Raw genomic sequence first — 27,308 nt, forward strand, 5'->3', positions numbered from 1 at the left:
AGATCCTTGGATCGTAGTAAGAGACATAGTTCAAAGTTAAATAAAACGAAATAGAAAGAGAGGCAAAGCTATAGAGAGAAAAAGAGAGCGACAAAATTACAGAGCGAGAAAGGGAGACAGAAAATTACAGATGGAGAAACAAAGTCACAAAGACCGAAATGAGAGTTAGTGAAAGAAGGCAGGTGCGGATCAATTAGATTAACAATAATAATTCCAACTTGCAAAACTACTTAGAATCCTTTCTAGACATTATTGGATCGAAGTAAGAAAGAAAAAGATGCAAAGTAAAAAAAAAAAATAATAAAGAAAAGTAGAGACCAAGTTACAGAGCGAGAAAGAGAGGGACAAAGTTTTAAATATAGAGAATATAGAGAATAATAGTTACGAAGGAAGGAGGTGAGGTGAGAGTAGGTTCGTGAAGAATTAAATAGTTAATAATAATCAAAACTTGCCGTAGCACTAAGGATCTCTTTTGGGGAAGCTGGAATCGGTGTGAGAAAGAAAGAGACACAAAGTTAGAGAAACAGGAGTAGAGGCAAAATTATAGAGAGAGAAAAGTATTAAAAAAGTAACAGAGAGAAAACCCGAGGTGGTTTTAAAGAGAGAGAATATAGTGTTCTGTATAATTTTTTTTTTTTTTTTTTGTTTTTGTATCATAAGTTTAGCCTTGAAGCTCATTTATACTGCTGTCTGCGGACGCTGCAAAAGTGAGAAAACAACATCGACTCTCACAGAGTGGCGCGAGTAGGGATAGTTTAAACAAAGAGAAAACACTGCATACACTGAATATTACAACAACTCTCATGCATAGACGAATATATCCCTCTTTAAGCATATGCACGTATGTATGTGTGTGTGCAAGCGAACTTCAGTTTATTAGGTGCGAATTCCGTGCGCACGCCACAGTGACATTCGTGACGCCAGTCACACGGGCCTCACACTCATTGTACAACGCGCTTGGACTGGAGCTGGACGCGGCAAGACGCTAAAAATTACAGATTAACATTACATAACTACAAACACACGCGCAGACACAGGCACTGGCGCTAGTGACAGCGCTGCGCACATTCATTTTGAATTCGCAGCAATTTAAATGTCGTTGAAGCACATAAATCTTCAGCTGTCAACATATTTTACGATTGCGTATACGCCGTGTGCGGCATACCAAGAAGTGTAGCTGTATACGTGAGCATGTAGCACACATACACGTGTATGTATGTATATATATATTTCACTATGTAATTGTATGTGCCATAGATAAAGCGCGTTTTGCTTTGCTATGTGTTGGGGCGCGCTCATGAATTTGTAAAATTTCTACATGTGTGTTTGTGTGTGCGTGTTTAAATTAAGGATATGCTACACATGCAAAATATAAAATGTGAAAGTTATAAATAAATAAGAGTGCAGCAAAATTAAGCTGGTCAGAAATTCATGAGTATTTGCTAGAAACTTTCACATTCCATTTAATTTGCTTGAGTGTGTGTATTGATGTAAGTATGTACTACAAAAATCTAAGGCAAATAGCAGATACTAAAATGCCACACACATCTATATTTATATATATGTATATACATAAATTCTTCTATGTTTTATTACAACAAAGTAAAGCTGTTCAGCTCGTTTCTTCATTGGAATTTCATTTCTGCCGCACACATATGCTTTACCTCTGCAGAACGCCGACTGTTATGTGTTATTTTAGTTGTTTGCTTTGAGAAAACATATCTTACCGAATAACTAGCATTCTACACGCGCTGCAGTGCTGTTCCAAATATATAACTAGAAAAATTCTTAACTGCAGCGGCAGTGCAGCTATAACACCCACCCTTCATAGCTGCATTGCTTAGAGCAACTTTATGTTTGTATGGCCGCTATATGCTATAGTGAGCCGATCGGCACAATTTTTTCAGAGATTATAGCATTACCTTGGATAATAATCCGTGAGAAATTTTGTGCAGATGTGTTGTCAAATAGAAAAGTTGTCTTTATAATGGAATGGTTTTGAACGGTCAGTTTATATGGCAGCTATATGCTATAGTGTGCCGAACTGAACAATTTCTTTATTATAACATCAATTTTAATTATTTTTTTTAATGTAAATTCGTGACAATATCGTGTGAAATAAAAAAGTTTTCCATACAAGAACTTGATTTTTATCGGTAGTTTATATGGCAGCTATAAGCTACAGTGACCCGATCTGAACAATCTCTTCGCAGTTTGTAGCTACACTTCTCACCACTATCTGTGCAAAATTTTAAGAAGATGCCTTGCCAACTAAAAAAGTTTTCTTTACAAAGGAAGTGTCTATGGCAGCTGTATATTGTAGTGGAGGGACTAGTTCACGTATTTATAGTTAGACAGACAATCGAAACTGATGATTTAAATGTATATACCTCATAAAGATTTAGACATTTGCTTTTGATTGCTATATATATGTATACCTTATAGAGTCTCAGAGTTGTCTTTGCGCGTGGCAAACTTGGTGGCAAACCAGTCTTAGTCTCCTAAAACATCTGGTGTAATGTGATTGATTTGGTTGTTGGTTGCTATTTTGTGGTTTGAGCCAACGAAATATGTTCTAAGTGTATTTGCTATTACACTCAACCTAAAATTTTCTCTACTTGAACTTTGAGGTTATATTGAATAATATGAAATAAATAGAAATATGCCACATTGCATGTCTTTAAATTGAACAGAAATGCAATTATAAACACTTGTTAATGTGTGGAATTTTCAATAATGCAATAAACAGTTACAACAAGTCACCACAGGGAGCTTAAAATTATTGAGAGCAATTAAAGCATAAGTTTGCCATTAACATTAAACAAACGCTATTTAGCTGAGCTGAAATCATGTAGGCTGGGCAAATGCTGATGTACTTAACCGATTTGGCATATGTTGAAGTGAGGGGGACAAAACAGTCACACATATAAATATACATATTTATATCTGGTCATATAAATTTCTTAGCGTAGGGTGTAAATGAGTAACTGCAGCCACTTTCATAGCATTTGAACTAAATCTATTATTATATTATAGTGAGTAGTTATGCTATTAGTCCGCCTTTCATTTTTCTTTCACTACAAAAAAATAGCCTGAGGGCGAAATTTCCACATGGGCGTCAAACTGGCGCTTCGTACACTGTACCGTAATGCCATTAGTAACCCAAAAAAAAAAAAATTTTTTTGTTTGGTTCTCATTGAGTAATTGAGCTTAATAAATAATTTATTTCGTTTGTAACTAGTTACATTGTAGTTACTTCCGAACTAGTTCATATTTGGCCCTTAAAACACTAGTCTCAATTAAGTGACTTTTCTATAATTATCGGCGTTTACATGATTTTACTCAACTTGCCATATTGTAGTTACTTCCGAACTAGTTCATATTTGACCCTTAAAATACTAGTCTCAAGTAAGTGATTTTTCTATAATTATCGGCGTTTAAATGATTTTAGTCAACTTGCCATATTGTAGTTACTTCCGAACTAGTTCATATTTGGCCGTTAAAACACTAGTCTCAATTAAGTGACTTTTCTATAATTATCGGCGTTTAAATGCGCTTACTCAACAATGTGCGCGTGCATGTGTTTGTGGTCAACATTAACATGCGCGCTTGCATATGTGTGGGTGTGTAGCGACGAACTTGTGCAACAATCCAAAGCTGACGCATTTCATAGCAATATCAAAGTCATCAACTTGTAATGACAACAAAAGCAACAATTACAATAGCAAAGTAACTTTCTCAACTCAAATTAAGGATGCATTTGCAGCCGTCTTCGGGTCTGTGTGTGTGCGTGTGTGTGTGTGTGTTTCCAACTTGGATACAAAGCGAGCGGCTGCTGAGCAGCAAATGCAGCTGTAGCTATAGAAACATCTGTCAGAACGCAGGCGAGCGTAAGAAGTTTGGCAACATGCTTATGAATATGGATATAATAACTGGCACACATATGTAGCTACAAACATGCTGTAATTTGGAGAAATTAATATGCGTCGGTACATGCCCAGTAGGAAATTTTTGTTGAAAATTAGAAATACAAATATAATTGGTGGGTTAAGCAGACGCTGTGGGATTAAAGTTATACAAGCTGAAGTTTATTTAGCAGAATTTGCCTTAACCCGTCTTACCTAGGTCTGCGGACCATACGCAAGGTTCGGTTACATGGCTGATACCAAGAGACGATCGCACTTAGATGGATTATGATCATTCATTTGGGAAGTCAGAAAAATAACTCCTGTAATTAGATTTTAAGTGTCGACGAAACAACTTGTACCACTGGATATCTAAACATGTGGGATCTAAGTTATTACCGAACCCGCAAGCGCACAAACATTGAGGTCAAGGCTAATGGAATGGATAGTCACTGCCCTAAAAGAGACTACGCTTCGGCGCACTATATCAACTGCTACATTGATGGATTGATGGTTGAAGTTACAAAAGTCTAGAAGCCGGAACTGCTTTTGATGTCTAGTTCCCGACAAATACACCTCGACCAAATTATATACCGAAACGGAAAGTCAAAATAGCTTCAGCTGAAAACTACCATAAGTTAGCGTATTCAGAAGACCAAACTCTATAAGTCACTCATTATACCCGATATCCTATATGGCGCAGAGGCATAGAGGCTGAGTCGGTGTCACGAGTTTCCGAGGTAGGTTCTCCGGAAGATTTGTGGTCCTTTGCGCTTTGGCAACGGCGAACAAACACCTAGCTCTATAAGTCACTAAAGTCACTGGGCGCTGTTGCAAATTTGGCTATAACCAAGTAAGCGGTGTCTACGTCAATAAAGTGGAAAAGGACAAATCTAGCTTAAGAACTCTCTCTTAATCATTCTTGGTGGGTACTTTATGCCAAGCCATTCAATTTATTCAGCTTGAAATGACATGTACACATCTCTGTGCGGTTTAAAATGTTCGGTTGGCTGCAAGGCGACAACAACTACCAACACAACTGGACAGTTGTCGCAAACAAATGCGTAATGAGCAAAATTTTCTACATAGTTTAACTGCTTGAATTTTCAATTATAAGTTTTATTGCTACCTTTCGTATATTCACTGCTTTAATGAACAACGGACAAAAACTAAACGACACACGCACACATTTACGCACATTACGAACAAACAAGCAGATGTTGCAAGTTGCCTTCAATATCCCGACACATATGCATAAACACGCACTTACACATACATACATACATATGTATATAGCGAAATTACAAGCAACTTCAGTTGGAATTGCAGACTCGCATGCTTGAGCAACTTGCCAATGCTCAACTCCAACTCTGACAGCTTAGCAGTTGCGGCTCAATGTGTAAGCTTGTGTTAATACATTTGTATATGAATACGAGTGGTGCTTTCCAGTTGGTGAAACTTGCTGGCAGAAACATTTTCAATTCACTGCACTTTCAAATTTCGTAAATGTCAATACAAACTTACTGTTTTTCGTCACTTTAGGGTGATCCATAAGTGTGAGGAGCAAATTTTGATGGCAGTCTGAAACTAAAAATCTCACCTTTYCTACACTATAAGGCATGACACAATGTGATTGGTAGCACTGGAGATTTACGACTGCAACGGCATCTATWGACAAAATACGAAAAGACTTTTTCGACTACCCAACATTTTCGAATACTTAGGCATAATAAAAGCTGGTGCTAACCCACAGGTATCCAGGTATAAAATGTTAACTTTTTTGAACATTTTTTGGAAACTTAAAGCTTTGATTATCTCCCACCAACCGCAATATTTATATTTTCGTCCTTCGGCCGTCATACTATCGTTAGCATAACGTAAGACTCACGACAAATTATATGCTGTATATTTAGAACCACCCTTAACATATAATTTWGCATACATGTACAGTAATTTAAAACGCCTTGACTGCGAACAACCAAATATCCAAGTTAAATGACACATTTTTGTCGGCTTGGTATAATTTTTAAGTGAATTTATGATGAATCAAGATTTTCTAATCAAGTAATTAAAATTGAATATTTAATGTGTGTGCAGCATGTGAAATGAGTCCATTGGTTATTTAATTATGAGGCAATTAGTTGAGAATKTTTGTAAGAAATTTTAAAATTCATTMAAKTATTTAAGAGGTCAGTGAAATCGTGGATTGAAAGTTCAATTTTAAGACGCTTTATTCCAAACTACAAGCTTACTGTCCATAAATRAGCCACGATTATTATATATCGGCCGAAATGTGATCGATGGAGCTACCCAATATCGGGTAAAAAGAATTTCAACTGAAATGTGATTCATGGAGGTACACAAWATCAAATGAACCAAAAGCTAATCTACTCTGCCTTCTGCCATTCCGGCGAAGCGTCCAACTGAGATAACTCAACTTCATAATAATATTTTTTTACTGAGGTAACTCAACTACTCTTCCGAATCTTTTAATTGGATAGCGGAATTATTGATGCAATATTTCTGTTCCGAACCATAAATCTTGCTAATGGCTAACGACTTTTRTCAGAACTCAATATATAGTGAGTATGTTTCAAGCACAATTTTTACCCGAAATATATCACTTAATCGACTCAGAAACCATAGCATATCATTATAAACCTATAGATCTCTTGAAAGTGTACCTATATCTAAGCGCTGACCTTTCAAAATGAGAAAACATGATTGAAAGGATTCTTTCAAATGTCGGAATTCACAAGAATACTGTTTAGTAAATCCTCTTTCCCTAAATCTACAAATTAGGGCTTCTATCGTCAGATCATATGGTGTAAAAAAACTAAACCCATCGAAAATAAACTAATTGGATCTTAGCAGTGTAGCTTTAGACCTAGCAAAGCCATCATAGATTAGATTCTAACAATACTTCAAATCCCAAAGAAGTGCTTTAACAAACAGTTCGACATMCATCCTTCTTTTTGTCGATTGCGAAGCAGCACTAATGGGAGCTGTCTATTCAACGCCGTGCTTAAATATGGTGTCCCTACAAAACTCACACGGTTGTACGGATTGACATCAGCTCTGTTGAAATCAAACAGAACCACTAAAAAATGTAATACGTGCTACTAATCTGAACCGAAAATCCATCCATTGGCATCGTAGGCCTTAAGAACAGAGCAGTCAGCGAAGTATTTGCCGGCTTTCTAAAAGATGCGAGAGAAATCGGTCGTGTGGTAAGTACCTGGAGGCCACCTTCGCATCTTACGAACTACGTCAGAAATATGGATTATGGCGACTCAAGATGAGAAACTACTTGGGAGCATTCAAAAGATCTGTTGTACGCAAGATCTTTGGAGCCTTCCGCGTAAGCTTTCCGGCGACATGGGTATAGTTAAACACAAAAAATCCAACGAATCCGCTGGCAAGGCCACGTCATTAGCATGGAAGATKATGACAACGGAAGCAAGGACGCCCATGTATCCAATGGAAGGACCAAGAGCCTAGTGAGCTGTCTGCACTTGGGATGTACAACTGGCGTGACCTCGCAAAGGAACTAACATTCTGTCCAGTAGGTGGGAAATTACATGCTTTGAAATGTAATTAATTTCGAAGTCCCTCGCATATGAGCAACGACCAGCGCCGTCGAAAARTATTTAAACTCTGCTGCATTATTTGAGCTTCTGCATGGACAGTACCTCAGAGTTAACCTTCCGCTTCAAAAAATTGGTAATACCCCAACATCGGTAGTTGTGTGCCACTTTTCTGCCTTGCGCCTTCACATTGTCGTCGTCGCTGTACATTCCGTGTAATCATGATTGTACCATTTCCAAATCATTAATTTTTTMCTCGACGACAATGTCACACTTTTGGTTTCATTTTTGTGGCGTTTGTTAAGCCATAACTGCAGCCAAAGCAGCTTCCATTGTCTGCCCAGGCAAAGTTACGTGTTTTATCGCACAATGCCACGCATACTTGCATCCACACGACGAGGAGTGCGAGTGCTTAAAATTCAAAGCGAGTACGAGTGAGTGGGTGCTGGGAAGAAAAGAGGACGACGGCATGAAAGCGCCCACTGCTTTGTCCATAAAGTGTCAATAAGGCATGCGAGATGTGGCTATTAAGCCAACCAAGCGCCAGCTGACGAGTGTGATAAAAGGCAGCTGCAAATTGAGAGTAGGGYGACGTTGAGAAATGGTAGGAGCAAAAGCGTGTACTGTGTCTTCGACGGTAATGCCATTACAGCAGCCGCAGCCGCAGCCGCTGCACAGCTCAGTCGAGCTCAGCCGGCGTACAGCCGTAGCCGCAAGCGAAAGGAACGTGTCTGAGTACTTGCCGGTTATTTGATGGGATTTTGGCGCTACACATGCAACGCTGCGTAACTTTCTCTCTCTTTCCTTCTCTCTTAACAGCTTTTGTTAAAGCTGCCACTGCTACTTCGGCTTTTGTTGAGGCTGATAATTTTTATGAGGAGTTTTTCGCTYGTTGCTATTATTGTTGTCCAGTTTGACGACCGGGAAGTGAGAGTTAGCCTGTGTGTGGCGTGGGTGTGTACATGTTGTCAACAAAAGTTTTGACTGCCCAAAGGCAGCTCAGGCACGGTCGCCTTGAAAAACAAGGAGGTGGGTGCTTTTCAAGCTCTACGGTCTCTGCAACGAATTGTTGTGGCATGTAGCCGTACTGGCCAGCTCTTCGTTTGTTCTGTTGTTTAAAGTTTTTTTTTTTGTTTTTTGTTTTTTTTTTTTTGGTAGCTTTGTTATTTTTTTTGTTTTTTTTTTTTTGGTAGCTTTGTTATTTTATTGTTTTGCGCTGATTTTATAAATTTGCAGCATAGCAGCACCAGCAGCCTCATCAATTCAATTTAACTTGTTTCTTTCGTTCACTGGCCACATTTACTGGGTACATGCCACATGCCGCCTGCCAAAGCTAACCAAAAGCTACATTTGCGGCACATAACAGTTTTTAGTCAGGAAAAAAAGTTAAACCGTAACAGAGTATCAAAACAATGGCTGGTGAAAAATCACAGACAGACGGACGCCATTCACACTTGCTACCAGACGTGATGGACTTTTAGCGTGTGCGCTATAATGAGGCGCCAGGAGCTWATTGTTTAGCACTACTTTAGTGATACTTGAATCTCGGGACGCAAACCTGTTAATATGTTGGTTCCGAAATATTTCGTGATCGCGAWTTTTTTATTGCAATTAAAAAGTGAGTAAAATTATATTCTCTAAAAATTCGGGACCCAAAAATATAAAGGCAAATTTCGGGATTATTCGGGATTTTTTATTTTTATATATATAAAAAACTACTAAAATTAAATTCTTTAAAAATTCGGGATTCAAAAATACGAAGGAAAATTTCGGGATTATTCGGGATTTTTTAATATGTATAAAAATGCGACAAAAATGAAATCTTCCGCAAATTTCGGCACTAATCGTCATTATTTTGTTAAGCATAACTAAACTGATTAAAATTAATTATAATTTATTTAATTATCAACATTTCGGACTTTTTCGGGATTTATATCAATTCGTTGTTCGGGGCTGAATTCTTCAAATGACCCAGTACCAGTTTACAAACTGCCATATTTAAACCACCTCCCTAACGTCGCCGCTTGTTGATTCCGCCACAATAACGAGACACAAATTTTCCAGCGATGCTTTGATCATTTTGTCATTTGATTTTATTTCCACTTTTCGCTTTAATCGCTTCGCCGAAATTCTCCGCTTTTATGGCATTTGTGGCATTATTATTATTTCACTTTTTATATGTTCGCTTTTTATTGCGCAAATTATAAAATCGCAAAGTTTGTCACAGTTTTTCACAACTTTCAAACCAACGCTCCCCACCAGCGCGCCCCCAGCCAGCTGCGAGAAATTTCATTTAATTTTGTTCAACGCCGAGACCTTTTTGCTGAGACTCACCATTCACACGGCTGTGGTTGCTTTTGGTGTTGTTAATTTTTTKCTTTTGAGCGTCTGCTTATCGTCCTTTGGTCAGCCACAGCTGAGYTTTTATGGCGCAATAGCGCGCATTCACAACAAATTCGGAGTGATGCGCGCCATATTGTCAATTTGTCCGCTTTGTTGTGTATGTTTTTGAGGAACRCTGATAGCGCTACTGTCGGTGTTTCGTTCAAAGGTGTCAGTATATAACCATATACGGCGAAATTAGAAAAGGATTGGTTAAAAATTTGTTGACAGTTTTGGTAAGTACGCGTTAAAGTTACTTCCGTAGATCTGATTTTTCTCCAGAGGTCCCTTAATTTTAGAAGTTTTATCGACCAATAGTGGCATACAGTTCAAAAAATAGTTATTTTTTCGAAATTTGAAAARGCTCACCGGCTCTTGGGRGCTTTTAGACTCGTTAAATTTCTGAACTTCGTGCTGTTTTTAAGTTATATTGACCTAGAATTGCRTAAAGCTTAAAATATTTACATGCCTTGAGCTTTGAAAAAGCTCATTGATTTTTGTAGGTTTTCTACTCTCCGCTGCTTTACTTTGATTTGATTTTTTCTGAAAAGTCTCTTAATTTCTGAAGTTTAACTGACTATATTGGCATAAAGTTGAAAAAATATTTTTTTTTTCGAAATTTGAAAAAGCTCACCGGCTCTTGGGAGCTTTTAGACTCGATAAATTTCTGAACTTCGTGCTATACTTGAAGTTTTACAAAGTAAGAGCTGTTAAAATCGCAAAATATTGAAACCCCTTGACCTTTAAAAAAGCTCATTGGCTTTTCGAGGCTATGGCTTAGAGTTTTTTCGAAAAGCCTCTTAGCTTTACTGACCTAAAATGGCATAAAGTTTTTGTTTTTTTTTTTTTGTTTTGCTCTTTTTCGAAATTTGAAAAAGCTCACCGGCTTGTGGAGGCTTTAAGTCTTGTCAAGGCTGAACTTCCTGCTTGTTTTGAAGTTCTGCTGATCTAGATATGCCTAAAGCTCAAAATATTTACATCCCTTGAGCTTTGAAAAGCTCATTGGCTTTTGTAGACCTTGTACTCTCTTGACTGTTGAAAATGCTGAATATACAGCTTAAAATTATATATACATATATTATTATATGTACTATTCTGGCGCCGTAATTACTCAGCTGTGTTTTATTTTGTCACAATTTGATGCAAGCAGAGCTTTTTGTGCTGAAGTGAATATTTTTATGGAGATCGTTTAAGAGGGTGGGATGCATGAWATTCTAACGAAACTCGCTCTACCTTCCAGCAATTGCTTGCTTTAAAAATTTCTGCTACTCATTTTGTGTTGTCAATAAGTTTCTGGCTATTGGATATAATTTTTTAGATTTTTCGCATGCAACGCGCTTAATTTTTCCATTACAAAGTAAACATRGCTTCGGCAATGACTGTGGATTTACGGAAAATAGTGGCAGTTTTTACTTCTATGCTTTGACAGTTTGCTTTTATTGTTTAAGCAGGTTTATTTGATAGTTGAAATAAGAGCTTTTTAGCATAATAACTGTACTTTCATAATTATATAGTMCATGCATGTATATATTCTTCATTGCTTCCACTCGTTTTTGAACAGCTGTAATTCTTTTTAACTTCCCTCAATTTAATTTTTGGTTAAATGAGGCTTCAAATCTCACCTGTTCAACACTATATGATTTGAAGCAATGTACGCCTGCAACCACAMTCTATGGACAAAATACGAAAAAGCTTTTACGACTACCCAATACAAGGGTTACTGGCTGAATTGCTCTATTTGAAATGCTAAATTAACCTTTCTCATAATGAAATAAATGAATATCATATAATTTATCCGTCAATATATGCTGTGGCGGTTATGCAAATAGCCATTATACATCAATTTAAATACCCCAAAGCCGCGCTATAATGTTCAAATTTGCAAAAAAAAGCTCATTCCGCACTTTGCCATCATTATTTACCTATAATAAGCCGAAGCCGATAGCAACATTTCGCTGCACGCATGCAGTCCATCAAAGCCAACAAAACGCGCGCTCAACAAAAACATTTTGGAAATGCAAATAAATATTATGTCAGCGTTGCACACAGCCGCAGAAGAACAATCGGCGTAGGCGGTTAGCTGCAGCGGCGCCTCACGGCAACACTAACAACAATAAGCCGCTGTGGACGGACAATGACATAGAAAAATGCCTGCAACTGCCAATTACACAAGCGCCTATATGTAAGTGTGTGTGTGTGTAAGCACTTCGCATACGATGCCACATCAAACTGCGCTTATTTGTGCAGCGTTCTCGCTGATTGCTGATTGCGTGGCTGCGTGGCACACACCCATTTTGTTGGCAATTTAATTTGATTTAATTTTATGCCCGAACAAATTTGTACATAATTGCCAATTAACACTTTTCGTTCAATGGTCAAGCAGCAGCTGAGCGGTCGCGTTGCATGCATGTGTTGCATTCATATATTGCGCGCTGTTGACTGATTGACTGTGCGATTGGTCAACTGGTGGACAGGTGGATGCAGTTTTTTTTTCAGTACAGCAAATTAATTGTAGTTGTTTTTGTTGGCTTTCGTACAACTTTTTTCTTCGGATTTGGTTGAAATTCGCGTGTCACATATGTAAATGAGTGTATTACGCTGCTGTGATGTTAAAAAAGCGCGAATTTGCAGCGGCCAATAAATGGCCCAACTGGGAAATCGCTTTTGAGTTGTGCTGAAATATACCGTTAATGTTGCCTGAGGTGGAAATTTGAGTTGAAATGGAATATATAACCGTTGGAATCGGCTGGGAAGCATCCAAACGCTTTTTTCCTATTATATAGGCATGCCCCAGTAAGCGAAGAGATGTCTTWTTAAATTGTATTACACGTTGCCTCTCTCTGTCTGAATCTGTATTGCTTTTAAGACCATGAGCTCGAAAATTGCACATTTACTGATATTATCGGCTTCTTGGTGCTATTTTGCATCCTTTGAATTAACAGATCTCAGTAGCAGCTGCGAGTATACAGGAGTGTTCTATTCAGGGTATTCTTCTTCAAGGCATTACTTATGCAATAATGCTTCAACACGTGGACAACTGCTTAGCAATAGTTGTTTTCTATTTGCCAAGTCTTTGAGTTTAACGAATCGCAGAAATAACTGGTATAAAGAGACTGGTATAAAGAAAATATTGTTGTAAAGAGGGAATATCGACGGATTGTACCCCTTTAACGCGGTACTCACTTACTCTGCCGAGTTGATTTCAGCTACTTGATATTGCAATTGCTTTAAAAAGCGAATATTTGAGATGAGAGAAAAAAAGTGGGAGCAAACGACGACTATTTATAATAGTTGAAAAAAAATACATGATCAATATAATATTGAAAAGACTTGTATTACTCCATACAAGACGGAGAAACTCCTTCTTCATATGGGTCAAGCAGCTCCCGACTTYCGGTCTTAGACCAAGTATCCTCTGAGTTGTCAAAAAACATTCATTTGAAGGCGAGCTAAAATAAAAATGCAAACCATCCGTCCCCAGACGCCAAAATGAAAAGGAGCARGAAACTAGCAAGTTATTTTGCCGTAACGAAAACTACCTGGTTTTAAACTACCATTAAAATAGTTACACTCATAGAGCACAAAATTAATTTATTATTCCTCTTTAATGTAGATCCCTATAGAATATATAGGGAATATATAATATAATATAGAACGGCCCTATGATCCAGATGCCGAAACTATAAAACACTAGAAAAGGTTTCAATATCARCTAAGTGCAGTGCTTTATAAGATATCCTCTGCATTTTCACAAGTACATTTCGACCCTTCCTTAACTGAAGATACTAACATAAAGTTTTCTAGAAGATTCCAAGATCGAATTACTATCATCTATAGTTGTCATACAAACTAACCGTTCAAAGACAAGTTCTTGTAGGAACAATTTTTTTATATTACAAGATATCGACACGCAACTTGGCATGGATTTTTACCCGAGGCAAAGGTGCAATGGCCGGATAAATTTTTTCCGATCAAGTCACTATAGCATATACCTGTCATACAAACTGAATGATTGAAATCAAGTTTCTGTATGAAAAAATATTTTATTACACATGATATCGGCACGAAATTTGGCACAGATTGTTGCCAGAGAAAAAGCTACAATCTTCAAGAAAAGTTTTCCACATCGTACTACTATAACCTATAGCTGCCATACAAACTAACTGACGAAAACCAAATTCTTGTATAAACAGCTTTTTAATTTGAGAAGATATAATCAAGAAATGTGACATGGATCATTGCCTAAGACAGTAGGGAAATATAGGAAGAAATTATTCAGTTCGGATCGCTATATCATATAGCTGTCATACAAAACGAACGACTGACATCAAATTTTTTATGAAAACATTCTGATTTGTAAGGGGCATTAATTACAGCCTTTTCTTGTTATCGTTTACTCTCATTTAATATTAAGAAAATTTGTATAAAAATATTTTTTTTATCATTTAAACATTTTTTTCGCATTCAAAAATATGTATAAGCAAATTATTTGTCTAATGATATTGATATTTTTTGAACAAATTTAAAAAAAAAAAACATTTTTAAATGCGATTTCTACGCAAGCAACTACTTAATATATTGTTCGTTGGGCTACCTTCATTGCTACGCTTTTTGTTGTTTTTGGCGTCAGCTTTAACAAGTTGGTCATTTCGATTCCCTGCAACACGCGATTGACGGTCAACACACTTGCATATAAATATAYACACATGCACACATTCAATCCAAATGTTTGTTATTTGTTATTATTGTAATTTTTTCAGCTATTTCACTCGCTGATGATTTTGCTGATTCCTAGCAACGGCAAATGGCAGCAGCAATAATACGCAGAAATATCAAATGGACACTGCGATAATGACGAACAAACAGGAAAGCACACACACATGTAAATAAACCAAATGGCAAGTGACCGACAGCAAACTCAACTACAACAACAAGTATAAAGTACACTGACTGCTATGCTGCATGCGGCACCTATGGGTAATAACAGCATTTGGCGCTCTTTCTCCTAGCAGTCGCCATCTTCCACGCCACTACGCTTCAGCGCACCGTTGCGGACGCTGATCAATTTTAAATCCAAATTGGCTAAATTATTCATGCGACAAAATAAATTATCGCAAAATGCGCTCATCAAATGGCTGCAACCGTTGCGGCCGCCGTTGGCAATCACGTTGATATTGTTTTTGCAGCCACGCCGTAACCAAAAACCAACAACAAAGCACGAACAACAGTAGCAGTGGCAGCAGCGCATCGTAAAATTCATAGCCCGAACGTTTTTGCTGTAATTAAATCCAATTTTCACGTGACGCGTCATAAATTTCAAATGTAAATTAGCCAGGACGCAATTGGGCAGTTGCGCAGGACCTGCCAGGCCAAATATAATGCTCAATTTTGTTGTTGCTGCTAACGGACGCGATTGCCTAGCTAATAAGCTGTCGCCATTTGCTAACTGTTGTTGCTATTATTATGATTTTTTTTTTTTTTTGGTTTGCGAAATTTTGCATTTAAATTTTGGTATTTTTCTTGCGGCAGCTGCTTCGGTTTCTAATTAATGGCGCAGCTTCTGGTTTTCTTCATAATAATTCTATAAATAAACAGTTTTCATTTAATTGCGCCAAAAGCTGCTGCGCACGAAATTTTCGTAATAAATTTGAATTGATTGGTAGCCTATCCAATAGGCGCTGGCTGCTGGCGCTAGAACACATTGCTCTACTGCATTACTTGCACGGGCCTTAAATAGCTTTCGATATAGTCAAGAGAGCGCAACAGCTGTGTCGGCGAATTATTCACTCAATATTTAAGTATGCAAAATACCGTTATTAATTAATAATATTTTATATTGGCTAACAAAATACAATTATTTGCAAGGACAGGTACTCTGAGGCCAACTTTGTGCGCACAGTTATCGAGCTCAGCACTAGGATTTGCGCTCTGTTTTCGGTGTGAATACTCACCTCTCGGAAAGAGGCAGCACTTCGTAGAATTACATCTACCGCGACCTTAATAATAGCCWCTTCTGCCTGAAAAATGTTAGAACGTTTGCTTAAAACTAAGACTGACGGAGAGCTCTTTGCAGAAGACTTTCTCTGTGCTTCTACAACCCATCTGTGAAAAGTCAACTTCTCTCCATGTATGTACATATACCCCGTCGGTATGTGGTCAGAGAAAACCCCGTCACGACTTGCACTGCCAAACAATGATCTAAGTTTTCGAGAAGGCAGTTGAAGGAGGAGTGAGCTTCTGCTTGCCTTTGTTCAAATCTCTTCACATACCAAGGTCCCCCGAGTCTTAGAATGCACTTCGCATCAATACACTCATCGGAAATGTCCATAGGTGCTATATTTAAAATAGCATTAAGTGCAATTGTTGGTGTAGGCCGCAGTTCACCGAAAATGCCAATGTGAAACGCTCCTTGACCACGTTAAAGCTTCTTAGCAAGTGTAGCTTTTTCGAGCACCCTCACAGACCAGGCGAATACAGTAAATTATTGGCTTGACAAGACTGACTTAACACAACCTTAGGTGAAACTCCWCACCTTTCCTTATACTCTACAGCGAAGTCTTCATTACTCTCTCCTCAACATTTGGCTTCCTTTGAAAGAGTTCATAGATGATACATTAAAAGAATTTTTGAAAATCTTTTCAACTCGTTATCACAGTTAGACATAAACTGGCAAGGGAAGTATATCTCACAAATCCTTTTTAATGGTCCTTTCCATCTTGATTACTTAGTCCGCTATTTCCATAATTAAACACCGGGTTTCACAGATAAGCACATAATATCGGATAACCTGATTCCATTTAGTATTTTCGAATACTCAATATTCATTTCCTGAAAAACCTACTGGGTTAATAAAGGTTAAATTCAATCATATACTTTTGCTGAATTAAAAACTTCAAAAAAATTTTCATTTTGTCAAACAGTAAGAAAATTATTTCCACTCGAGCACACAGCAAGCTAAAGCTTCCTTGAAAAAAAATTTAAAAAAAACATGACTGTTTCTTATAATGCTGAAGTAGCATCCTGTCGTGGATTTGGTTGCTTTCTCACGCTGTTAAGAAGGTGATCAAAAGCAAAACATGTTCAATTATAAACCAATTCTCATTACAACCGTTTCGATTTTTCAGATGGCGCGGCAGCATTTACAAGCTCATTTGGCGTGATTTGCTGGCCTTTTTGTTCATATACTATATGCTCAACTTGATTTATCAATTTGTCTTGAGTGACAAAGCACAAAGGTGAGTGGACAGAGTAAAGCGCCGCTTCCTTCGTAAAAAGGTTTATTCTCTTTTCTTTCGGCTTCTCGCAGCAACTTCGAGAATCTCGTGCACTACTGCAACAGTTACGGCTCGCTGATACCGCTCTCGTTCGTGCTCGGCTTCTATGTAACAGTTGTAATGCAACGCTGGTGGGATCAATATATGACCATTCCCTGGCCCGATCCGATAGCTGTCTTCGTGAGCGCCAATGTGCATGGACAGGATGAGCGTGCACGTGTCATGCGTCGCACCGTTATGCGCTATGTTTGCCTTTGTCTCACCATTGTGTTCACACAAATCGCSCCACGCGTCAAGAAACGTTTTCCCACGCTCGATCATCTAGTCGAAGCGGGCTTGTTGTTGGAGAATGAGAAGCTTGTCATACAAGACTTAAAYATCGCCTTTCCGAAGTACCCAAAATACTGGTTACCCATCGTTTGGGCCGCCAGCATTATAACGCGCGCACGTAAGGAGGGACGCATACGTGATGATTTCTCGGTGAAAACGATTATTGATGCGTTGAATACATTTCGTGGCAATTGCGGTGTCTTGCTCTTTTATGACACCATTTCAGTGCCGCTGGTGTACACGCAAGTCGTCACATTGGCCGTCTATACCTACTTCATATGTCAGGTGATCGGCCATCAGTGGACAAAGCATGACAATCAGAATTATGTGGATCTCTACTTTCCATTATTCACCACTTTGCAATTTTTCTTYTAYATGGGTTGGCTGAAAGTAGCCGAGACGTTGATAAACCCTTTCGGTGAGGATGACGATGACTTTGAGGTGAGTGGTTTGGTGGCACGAAATAAAAAGGAGATTGATTTTCGGTTGTATATTGTTTTGGCCAATAGGTCAACTGGATGATTGATCGCAATCTACAAGTTTCCTATCTCATTGTCGACGAAATGCATCACGAGCATCCCGAATTGGTAAAGGATCAGTATTGGGATGAAGTTTTCCCCAATGAACTTCCCTATCAAGTGGATAGCAAACGCGAACAGCCACCGGTACAGTCCACCGCCAAATTGGACTTCAACGCCAACCAAACRGCGCTCTCACGATCTGAATCCAAATATGATGGCATGGTAAGTAAATTAAACGTGAAATTAAAAAAAAAATATGAAGATATGGACACACATATAAAGAAAAAAAGATGCAGAGCGGTAAAAAGGGAGCTAAAGAGTAGAAAAAGATGGAGTGTTCGATTGCCTCGCGACACGAAAAGTTTACTTAGTAAGAGCGTACTTGTGAACAAATAGGTATTTATTAGGACTGTTAGAACAAGTACTCTACGGACGCCATATTAATCTCGTATCGTCTGACAACCTAACATATACAGATTTGTCATTTGTTCTAGACCACCAGCACACGTATTGAGGACCGTCCCACAGCATCGTCATCACTCAGCCGCATGACCGACACAAGTTTACGCTTTCGTACGGCTTTGCAAAGATTTCTCTCACGCGAACCCAACGAAAAGGAGAGCAATATATCACAGCCAGATGCCGAGAAGCAAACTTYCGCACAAACTAATGGTTCCGTGCATTCCCTTATCAAATCGCCGACCACAATACGACCAGCCGAGGCTTTGCATATAATCGATGAGAAAATCGATGATATGGATGCTGATAGAACACTAACCGAATATCCGGAAATATCGCCGACCAAAGATGTGCGCGAAATATTTCGTGGTGACGCTGACGAGGCCATACCACCGAGCAGCGTGGAGAGTTTCCCCAGGGAAAGTGTCACATCGGCGCAAGTGACATGTAAGTTTGAGGGGACATGTAAGGGAGGAAGTAAATTTGGCGGGGATTCGACTGTTGAGACGATGGCATAGTTCAATTTTAAAAATTTTGCTAACGATATTAATGCTTTTCACTTTAGTTGAAGACGTGGAAGAGGATGTCGAGGAGGAGGAAGCGCCCGAAGACGAATTCGAACGTTTGCGTGAAGAGCGCGAGCGTGAACGTTTCGAAAGGCAAAAATTGAAGTATGCGCGCGGCATTTCGGCTGCGACCAATCTGAATTTGGACGCTGATTTGACAGGCGTGCCGGCTAYGCAATCGCCGACAGCGCGTGGCATACCAACCACTGAGGAAACTTTCAGCGTACAATCGTTGACCAGGCAGATGACATCACCCATGGCAATTGGTACGGCACAACAGTCGCCACAACAACAACAAGAGCAACAAAAGGATTCAACAACTAAGCGGAAGCCAAGGAGACAGCAGGAACATGAAGAAAATGGTGAAGAGGAGCTCGATGAAGAGGAACAGGAAGAAGAGCGGAAATAGCTGAAAGCATGTGATGAAATTTTATAGCAATTTTCAACGTTCTACATATTTATATGAATTATTTATTTATTTTATCTATATGAATTAATTTATTACTTTACAAGGCCTTTTCTAATGCTCTTACATACATTATATTGCCAAATTTTGCCGACTTCCATTAGAATAAATAAAACTTTGCAATAATTCAACACAAAATTAAGTCGCCATTTGACATCGTAGTAGTATACATTTAGGCGCTGCCACATTGACTAAACAGTTGTAGCAATACGAGTATTGTGCGCCACAATGACATAACTTTTCCATAAGTTGATGGTCACACAAATATTGCACATTTTGTTGCCTATGGCCAGTGGCAAATGTGTGATAACGATTACTCTTCATATACCGCAATTGGCAAGAGTTCATTAGGATGTACATATGGACATATATCTCGATATTGGAGCAAAACACACAAGCCTCGGAGGTTAATGGCAAAATTATGCGTACGCCATAATGTCTCTAGGGCAGCCAAATGGGGAGAAATCATAAAGTTAAAATCGAAAATTGAGCTACGCAACGCAGACACAGAGTGTGAGACCGGGAGAGAGAGAGAGAGAAGGAGAAAGGAGGAAGGAGGAGGAGGGTTTTTAGTGCAAGCACAATTCAATAGTATGGGAATCAGTACTTGGTAGCCGATTTTTGAGTTTCTGTACCAAAAATTATTAKTGAAAATTGTACTACGGATTTGCAAATTCGTCTTAGGCTAGTTACTAGTTGTATATAATTTGTACAGAAATTTTTATTAAAAACATAAGGTAAGAGGAATTTTTGAGAACAAAAATATTTGATGCCCTGTAATGTATTATCATCCTTCTTTTGCCGAGAGGATTGAGTACTTTATTACATAAGCTCCCATTATTTCATCGTCAATATCAGTTCCCAGATCAGATAAAAATCTTATTTTAYAACATTAATTCTTAATCATATTTAAAATGAATTTAAACTCAAATTCAATTCTATCGGTTGTTGTCCACACTGTAAATTCGGCTTTGTTTAACTCTGCGGGTTGTTGTCTAGGCTGTAAATYGGGTTGTGTGCATTGATMAAATAGCAATCAGCTGATTGTTAATCGTGTCTATCATTGATGGAGTAGTCGGCTATCGAAAGGAAAAAACTGTGTTTTTAATTACAATCTTAATGTAAAGGCTATTAGCCTAGTGCTCTTGGAAAAATCGAATATCGTGAGGCTTTTAGCACAATTTCGAGACTTCCCTTGAATTGTCTGAAGAAACAAGGCACATATGGTGAGGTAGAGCTCACTTTGGTCCGCAAATAACAAGTAGCTGACCGGTTACTACTCGTTTTACCACGTAATACTACCGCATATAAGTTTTTGGAAACTTTACTGCTTTGCTGCCTACCGGCAATCAACGCATTCATGCATTAGATAATTCAGCCATGATTTTTGCCATCTGCATTGGAAATGCAATAAATTTTAGTTATTATCCTGGTGAGCATTACACGCTGCATTGCCGGCTCTGAGGCTATGGCCGAACTGCCGAACACGACACCAGTGTGTATATTTACTGGCTGCAAATCCTTTTAGGGCGCATTTCAAACAGCTTGCCACAATTCACAATTCTGAGTTATTAGCTGAGCATAGTCAGGAAATATGCGTAGTTTATGGTTTAATCAATAATTTCCGGTCAGCTTCAGCTGTGCTGCAGGCACTCGTAGACTATGCACTCACTGCAATCCATTTACAAAACTACTGTTTTATGAGTGCCTGTCGAATTGTAAATGAGCTACACACTAAATTTATACAGTTGCATTTGCTTGGTTCATAATTCATTGCGTGCAGACTGTCTGGCATTTGGAACGCATGATCAGTGCTGACCNAGCTACACACTAAATTTATACAGTTGCATTTGCTTGGTTCATAATTCATTGCGTGCAGACTGTCTGGCATTTGGAACGCATGATCAGTGCTGACCGGTGCTAGCGTTCAATAMACCAATTACTAACACCATCATTAGAGGTTATGTATGCAGTAAACACCTGTGCTGCCAACGTGCGGTTGTGGGTTGTTCGTTTCCCAACTAGACSACCGTCAAGCCACAAACAACTAATATCCKTTATATTTGTAAATTTTATTGTCTGTGTTGATTAGGTTAGGTTTAYGAGTWGAGCTTGGATGGCTACTGCYTTACGTTCTTCKGAGCAGATACTATTCCATGTATTMTTCTTTATTGGCGTAGACAGAGCTKAGGTGATAATAGCCGAYTTTACAACAGCACGCCAGTCATTCTTCCTCTTCGCTGTTTGCCGCCAATTGSAGATTCCAAGTACGGCCAKGTCCTTCTCCAYYGGGTATTTCCAACGGAGTAGGGGTCTTCCTCTRCTTTCACTGGTGGATACTGCGTCGTAAACTCTCAGAGCTGAAGTGTTTTCATCCAATCGGACGACATGACCTAGCCAGCGTAGTCGCTATCTCTCAATTCGCTGAACTATGGCAACGGGTTCGTATATCTCGTACTGCTCATCGTTCCATCGACTGCGATATCCGCCTTTGCTAATGCGCAAAGACCATAAAGCTCCATGCCTCTGCACCATAAAGCAGGGTGGGRATGTTGACTTATAATATTTGATATTTGTTCGTCGAAAGCGAACTTAATTTTCAATTGCCTGCTCATTGCGAAGTAGCATATAATTACATCCCCAAAATCCAACGCAGAATAGAATGACAGTAGGCAATAGTTTCTACGACGATGGCTGAAAATATTTATTGTCGTAATGCRCTACGACTGTCTAAGGGAGTTTAAATGCTTCGGAATACTTTCTTTCTATTTTCAAGGCTTTTTATTGTAAAATTAGTACCGTCGTCTTTTGTCAGCGGTTCTTGTCTGAACTGTGCAGATCCAATGAAGATGATTTCTGGAACTTACGAGGTCGAGCACTAGCTCCTTTGCTGTTTTCGAAGTGTTTTGAATCGAATTTGTTTTGAAGGGTACAAAATTTACGCATAAAGATGTATTTCACCGATTCCTTTTGAGAATTGCATTAAACGAACTGGATTACATCCGACAAAGCATTTCAGCGATGATTTGAATTTCGTGAGTGCCATTAGAATTTTATATATCTTCTGTTCTATTGCAAAAGTAAAAGGAAACAGGAGCACCGAAACATTCCCGGTCTCGAGACACGGTCTTTTACCACTCCGGTTTTCGGAGCTTTATCAATGCATAYAACCAAATTTACAGCCGGGTCAACAACCCGTATAATTAAAAACTGCAAAATGTACAATGTGGACCATAATTTTAGACTATCATCATACTTAATAATTTATRTAGTGTTTGGCTAGCCCAAAGCCCTTCCATATTGAACAGTTTGCAACACAAAAAATTTAAGGTTTTCAAAAATAACATTAAATGTTGCAAATTAAATAGAAAAATATTTAGGCCTACACTTTTGATGTGAAAATGGCATTTTTATGATCAAAAAGCGCTTTAGAGCTTAGCAGCCATGCTTAAGAGCTTTAAAGCTTTTTACTATACAATGCTATACTCCAATATTTGTTTATGCATAAAATACATTATATATATATCAACATATTGTCAACCACATACTACTGGCCGCATATCACGCACAAACACAGACGCCACGCCCAGTCGGTTGTTCGCCATAAACACAAACACCAATTAAATTACAACCGCTTACTTTATGATAATAATRACGCTGATGGCGATGATAATGCAAAACACCTGCAAAACCTGTTTATCCTGTGGTCAATTATTTTCACAGTGTCAACACGCGTGACACCCACACCCACACACACACACACACACATGCAGATGTGCGCGAGAAGTCGCAATGCCATCAAGCGAACACAGCGAACACAACGCGAAAGAGAAACAATGAAAATAGCCTGAGGTAGTGTCAACAACAACAACAACAACAAGATGTTGGCAAGTTGAATGGCAAATATTTACCGTTACTAATGCAGCGCCTTGCAACACACGTGGCATCTTGCGCTTATACACAAAGCGCTTTGGCCTCTGTRCAACAACTTCATATATTTGTTGTTTTTGTTGCAATGCAAAGCAAACTAAGTTAAACTGCTAGGCAAATTGTTGTTATTGCAGCCTGCTAGTATTTTCATAGTGCGAAAGCGCCACAAAAGTGACTGCTGCGGCCGCTCAAGTTGTGTGTTTGAGTTTTTGGAGGTTGGAAACATTTGTCGCAGCAACCGGTGTGGCTTAACACCGTCGCGGTTTGGTAGCAAATTGCACGCAGGTGGCCTTGTAGAGATTTTGTAATAATGCAACACTCATAAGTCATGTTTATGCATAAATATTTGTGTTATCGTTGGAAGCGAAGGTATGCGTGTATCTTCCTCCTACAAAGATTTAGGTGCCTCGTCRGTCAGCACCTTTACCTGCCTACCCAGCCTTATTGATAGACTGTAGGATATTTCCAGTAAGACATTTGTACTGCTGTTTGAGACTTCTTAGACAGTCTTTGCAGGCCTTTTGTCGCTTATCGTAGCCTTTCCGAATAGTGGAGATAACAAGTCAATTGAAAAATCCGGCCTTTTGAAGTGGAAAGCGAAAAATACAGTTGAAGCAAAAATTTTGCTCGTTGAAGTGTTTCCGGAAACTGACCCAAGAAAATCAACCATCAAGGATTAGTAAGTTAGATGTGGTGAAATAAGAAGCGAAGGCGGGAAACTCAGTGGACGCCCAACAGGGAGTGTTGGCTTTTTAGTTTTCGTAAAACGTCAAAAAAAGTCCACAAAGTAAATTTGGATGACCGCAAAGTGAAGTTGTTCGAGATAGTAGGCATTCTAAGATACCAACTGAACATTAAGGTCTTAACATTCACCAATATTTGGTTTGGAGAAAGCTCTGTGCAAAGTGAGTGCCACGCGACCACACTTTTGACCAAGAGCTAGGACGAGTTGATGATTTGGAGATTTGGAGYAGTGTTTGGGGATGTTCAAGCGTAYTAAACCCAAATTTTTGCGTCGATATGTGACAATGGCTGAAACATGGTTTTATAGCTTCACTCCGAAATGTAATCCACAATCATACGTGTGTACGAACCTGCTCCAAAGCGTTGAAAATTTGAACAATGCGCATGAAATAATTATTAATTGCTGCTTTAGTTCATTAATAGCAATGTACGGTAGATAGAAGGTTACTGATATTATGAATGAATAATGAATTTACCATCCATACTGTCCATATGCATTCATATCGCATTATTTTATGCCAACGAACTTTTAATCTCATATTTACTGCAAACCACTTAGCATACATTAAATCGCAAAACATTCGGTAGTGAATAAGTGAAAGCTAACATTTGTTTATTTTCCTTGGAAGCACACTTATGAGTCACCTTATGCATGAAATATGTATTTGTAGTACCAGTAAATGGTATGCGTTTGTATAAATAAATGTGTGTATGTATATATGGATGTGCGCCAGCACATGGAAGTCAGCTGCCGTGATGCGTGTTATTATTTTTCCGCGTCGTAGCATAAAACTTCGACTTGCCACACACGCACCACACAGCCACACGCGTGAGTGTACTGCATGTGTGTAATTTGTTTGGGGAATCCGGCGCACGAATATCAAACTGCACGCGCAAACACACATCTGCTTACCACATTTCTAACACAAGCACAACACGCAGTGTTGCATTTACGCATATAGTACAAATGCTAAGTATATGCAAATTAGTTAGGTCTCGCAGGAATGTACTTAAGCATTCGGAGTTGGAAGCGCTTCAACCCACAAGCAAGCGGCACACATACACTTTTCTCTGTATATGTACATAGGTCTGTATGTGAAAGTGTTTGTGAGAAGTCACGCAAAAATATTTTGCTAAGAAAACAATGTCAGGCGGAATGAGCGAGTGGTACGAAATTAAAATGTCATCAAGTGCCGTGGGAGCGCGCTGGGAGTGTTGAGATCTCAACATATTTTTCGCTATTTTGGCAGGTTTATTTACTTTTAGCGATAAGAAATAGCAATGGTTGGTATGAAATTTCAATAAAAAATTTCTGTATGAAATTCTCTTTAAAATATGTATGTGCGTATGTATTTGTGCGTGCTCAAATGTATTCTCTCAGTAATCATTAATCATTGTACGCATTTATTCAGCCAGCTTACACAAATTCTTTAGCCGAAATCACGAGGGTGCTGAAACTGGTGGTAGTTCATATATATACATATGTATGTACACATGTATTTATAAAAGCTTACATCAGCCTTGTATGTAAGTGAAAATACACATATGTATTTACATTGAAATTCCTACAAATATAACCCATTACAACTAAATATTCATATGTCTCAAAGGATATTCAAATTAGTTGCTTATTATTTGGAAAATTATTTTGTGTATTGAGAATTGGGATTTGGCAAGATTGAAAGTGATAACGCAGGCTTAAAGCTTAACATATTTCATTTAATATTTTTATGCTCGGCTGCAAGCAACTGAACTGAAATGTCTCATAACAGTTTGAAGAAACTTATGAAATTCCTTGTGTATAAAAGTAGTTGTATCCATGAGTTTTCATTTAGTATTGTTCAAAATTAAGCTGCACATTTTTACAAATTTAATAAGAAAACAGAGTTGTCACATGTTTTTCATTTATAATTGTTAATAGTCATGAGTTTCTTTTTAATGCAAAATTTTTATTGCAAATAAAATTAAGCTGTAAATTTTTACGATAAAAAAAAAATAAAGTTGCCACTTGTTTCAATTTACATAAATTTTYTATTTTAATATTTTTKACATAAGGGAAGTTCAAAGCGACYTTCATGTTTTYAGGCTKCATATGTATGCATGTATGTATATGTACATTTGTATGTAGTTGCCATATATTTATAAACGAATTCAAGCAACTGAATTTAAATTGAAGAAAATTATAGAATTTTAAATTTTAAGTTTAAAAAAAAGCATAGTTGCCACTTGCTTTCAATTTACATAAAAATTATGTTTTAACTTTTCAATTTTTACGTTTTTTGGGTTACATGCTATATACATTTTTTCGTTTGAATAAAAAGCACAAAATATTAGAATAAGTGTATTRTTTTAAAAAATCAGGGTTGCCATATAATTTGAATTTTAATAMGTTTTTTTCTTTAATATATTTTGTAGAAAGGAGATGTTTATTAAACAAAGTTATTATATGTATTTCTTAGCCAATAGAGTTGCCATATTTTTTCAAAATAAATTCATGCAAAACAATTAACCACCAACCTTATATTATCAATCAAAGTTATGGTCAATTCACTTAATAAGCATATTCCTGTATTTTTTCCACATTTCAAATGTTTATAACATTGGGTGACAGGGCGTATACGTAACATGGATTTAAATCTTTATTTGATCGCTTTGAAAACAATTCACTCGGCAATAAGTGGTTAATTAACCAGCAATAAAGYGAGCTGTTTTGTTACTATTATTATAGAGGTGTACAGCAACAAAAAGACACGACAACAACAATGTCAAGTACTGCCAGCACTTTAACTGCATAGTGTTATTAGCAATAATTATATTGTGCAGCAAGCAGCTGTGCCACACATGTGTTGCAGCGCAGGACAATGCAATAACAAGAAAACAATTACGCGSAATGACAATAGCAACAACAAGAATAATAATAGTAGCAGCAACAACAATAATAACAGCAGCAAACAACCTCAACAATAATAGCAACAACAACAGCATCACAGCATTTGATTGCATCGGTCGCAGTTGTTAACGATACACTGCAACGGAAGCCAGTTACATGTTCGTGCGAATGTGTGTGTGTGTGGACAGCAGTTAACGCCATTACCATCACTTATGGTTCGTTAAGTCCAATAGCCGTTGCCGGCGCAAAATACA

At 38.1% G+C, this 27,308-nt stretch overlaps 1 protein-coding gene and 1 long non-coding RNA gene across 2 annotated transcripts in view; one reads left to right on the forward strand and one right to left on the reverse strand.

Annotated features, from left to right (window-relative positions):
* Positions 1-27,308, reverse strand: part of LOC108970029 — a 147,736-nt gene that overhangs the window by 100,369 nt on the left and 20,059 nt on the right. The window lies entirely within an intron of this gene.
* LOC108970027 (bestrophin-2-like) lies at positions 16,818-19,605 on the forward strand. The gene is made up of 6 exons (XM_018935129.1): positions 16,818-16,933; positions 16,999-17,109; positions 17,181-17,919; positions 17,988-18,221; positions 18,494-18,905; positions 19,024-19,605. The coding sequence occupies exons 1-6, from the start codon at positions 16,863-16,865 to the stop codon at positions 19,431-19,433; spliced, it is 1,977 nt and encodes a 658-aa protein (XP_018790674.1). The 5' UTR covers positions 16,818-16,862; the 3' UTR covers positions 19,434-19,605.

This window comes from Bactrocera latifrons, unplaced genomic scaffold (genome assembly GCF_001853355.1).
Source record: "Bactrocera latifrons isolate USDA-ARS-PBARC rearing strain unplaced genomic scaffold, ASM185335v1 scaffold_277, whole genome shotgun sequence".
Lineage (NCBI taxonomy): Eukaryota > Metazoa > Arthropoda > Insecta > Diptera > Tephritidae > Bactrocera > Bactrocera latifrons.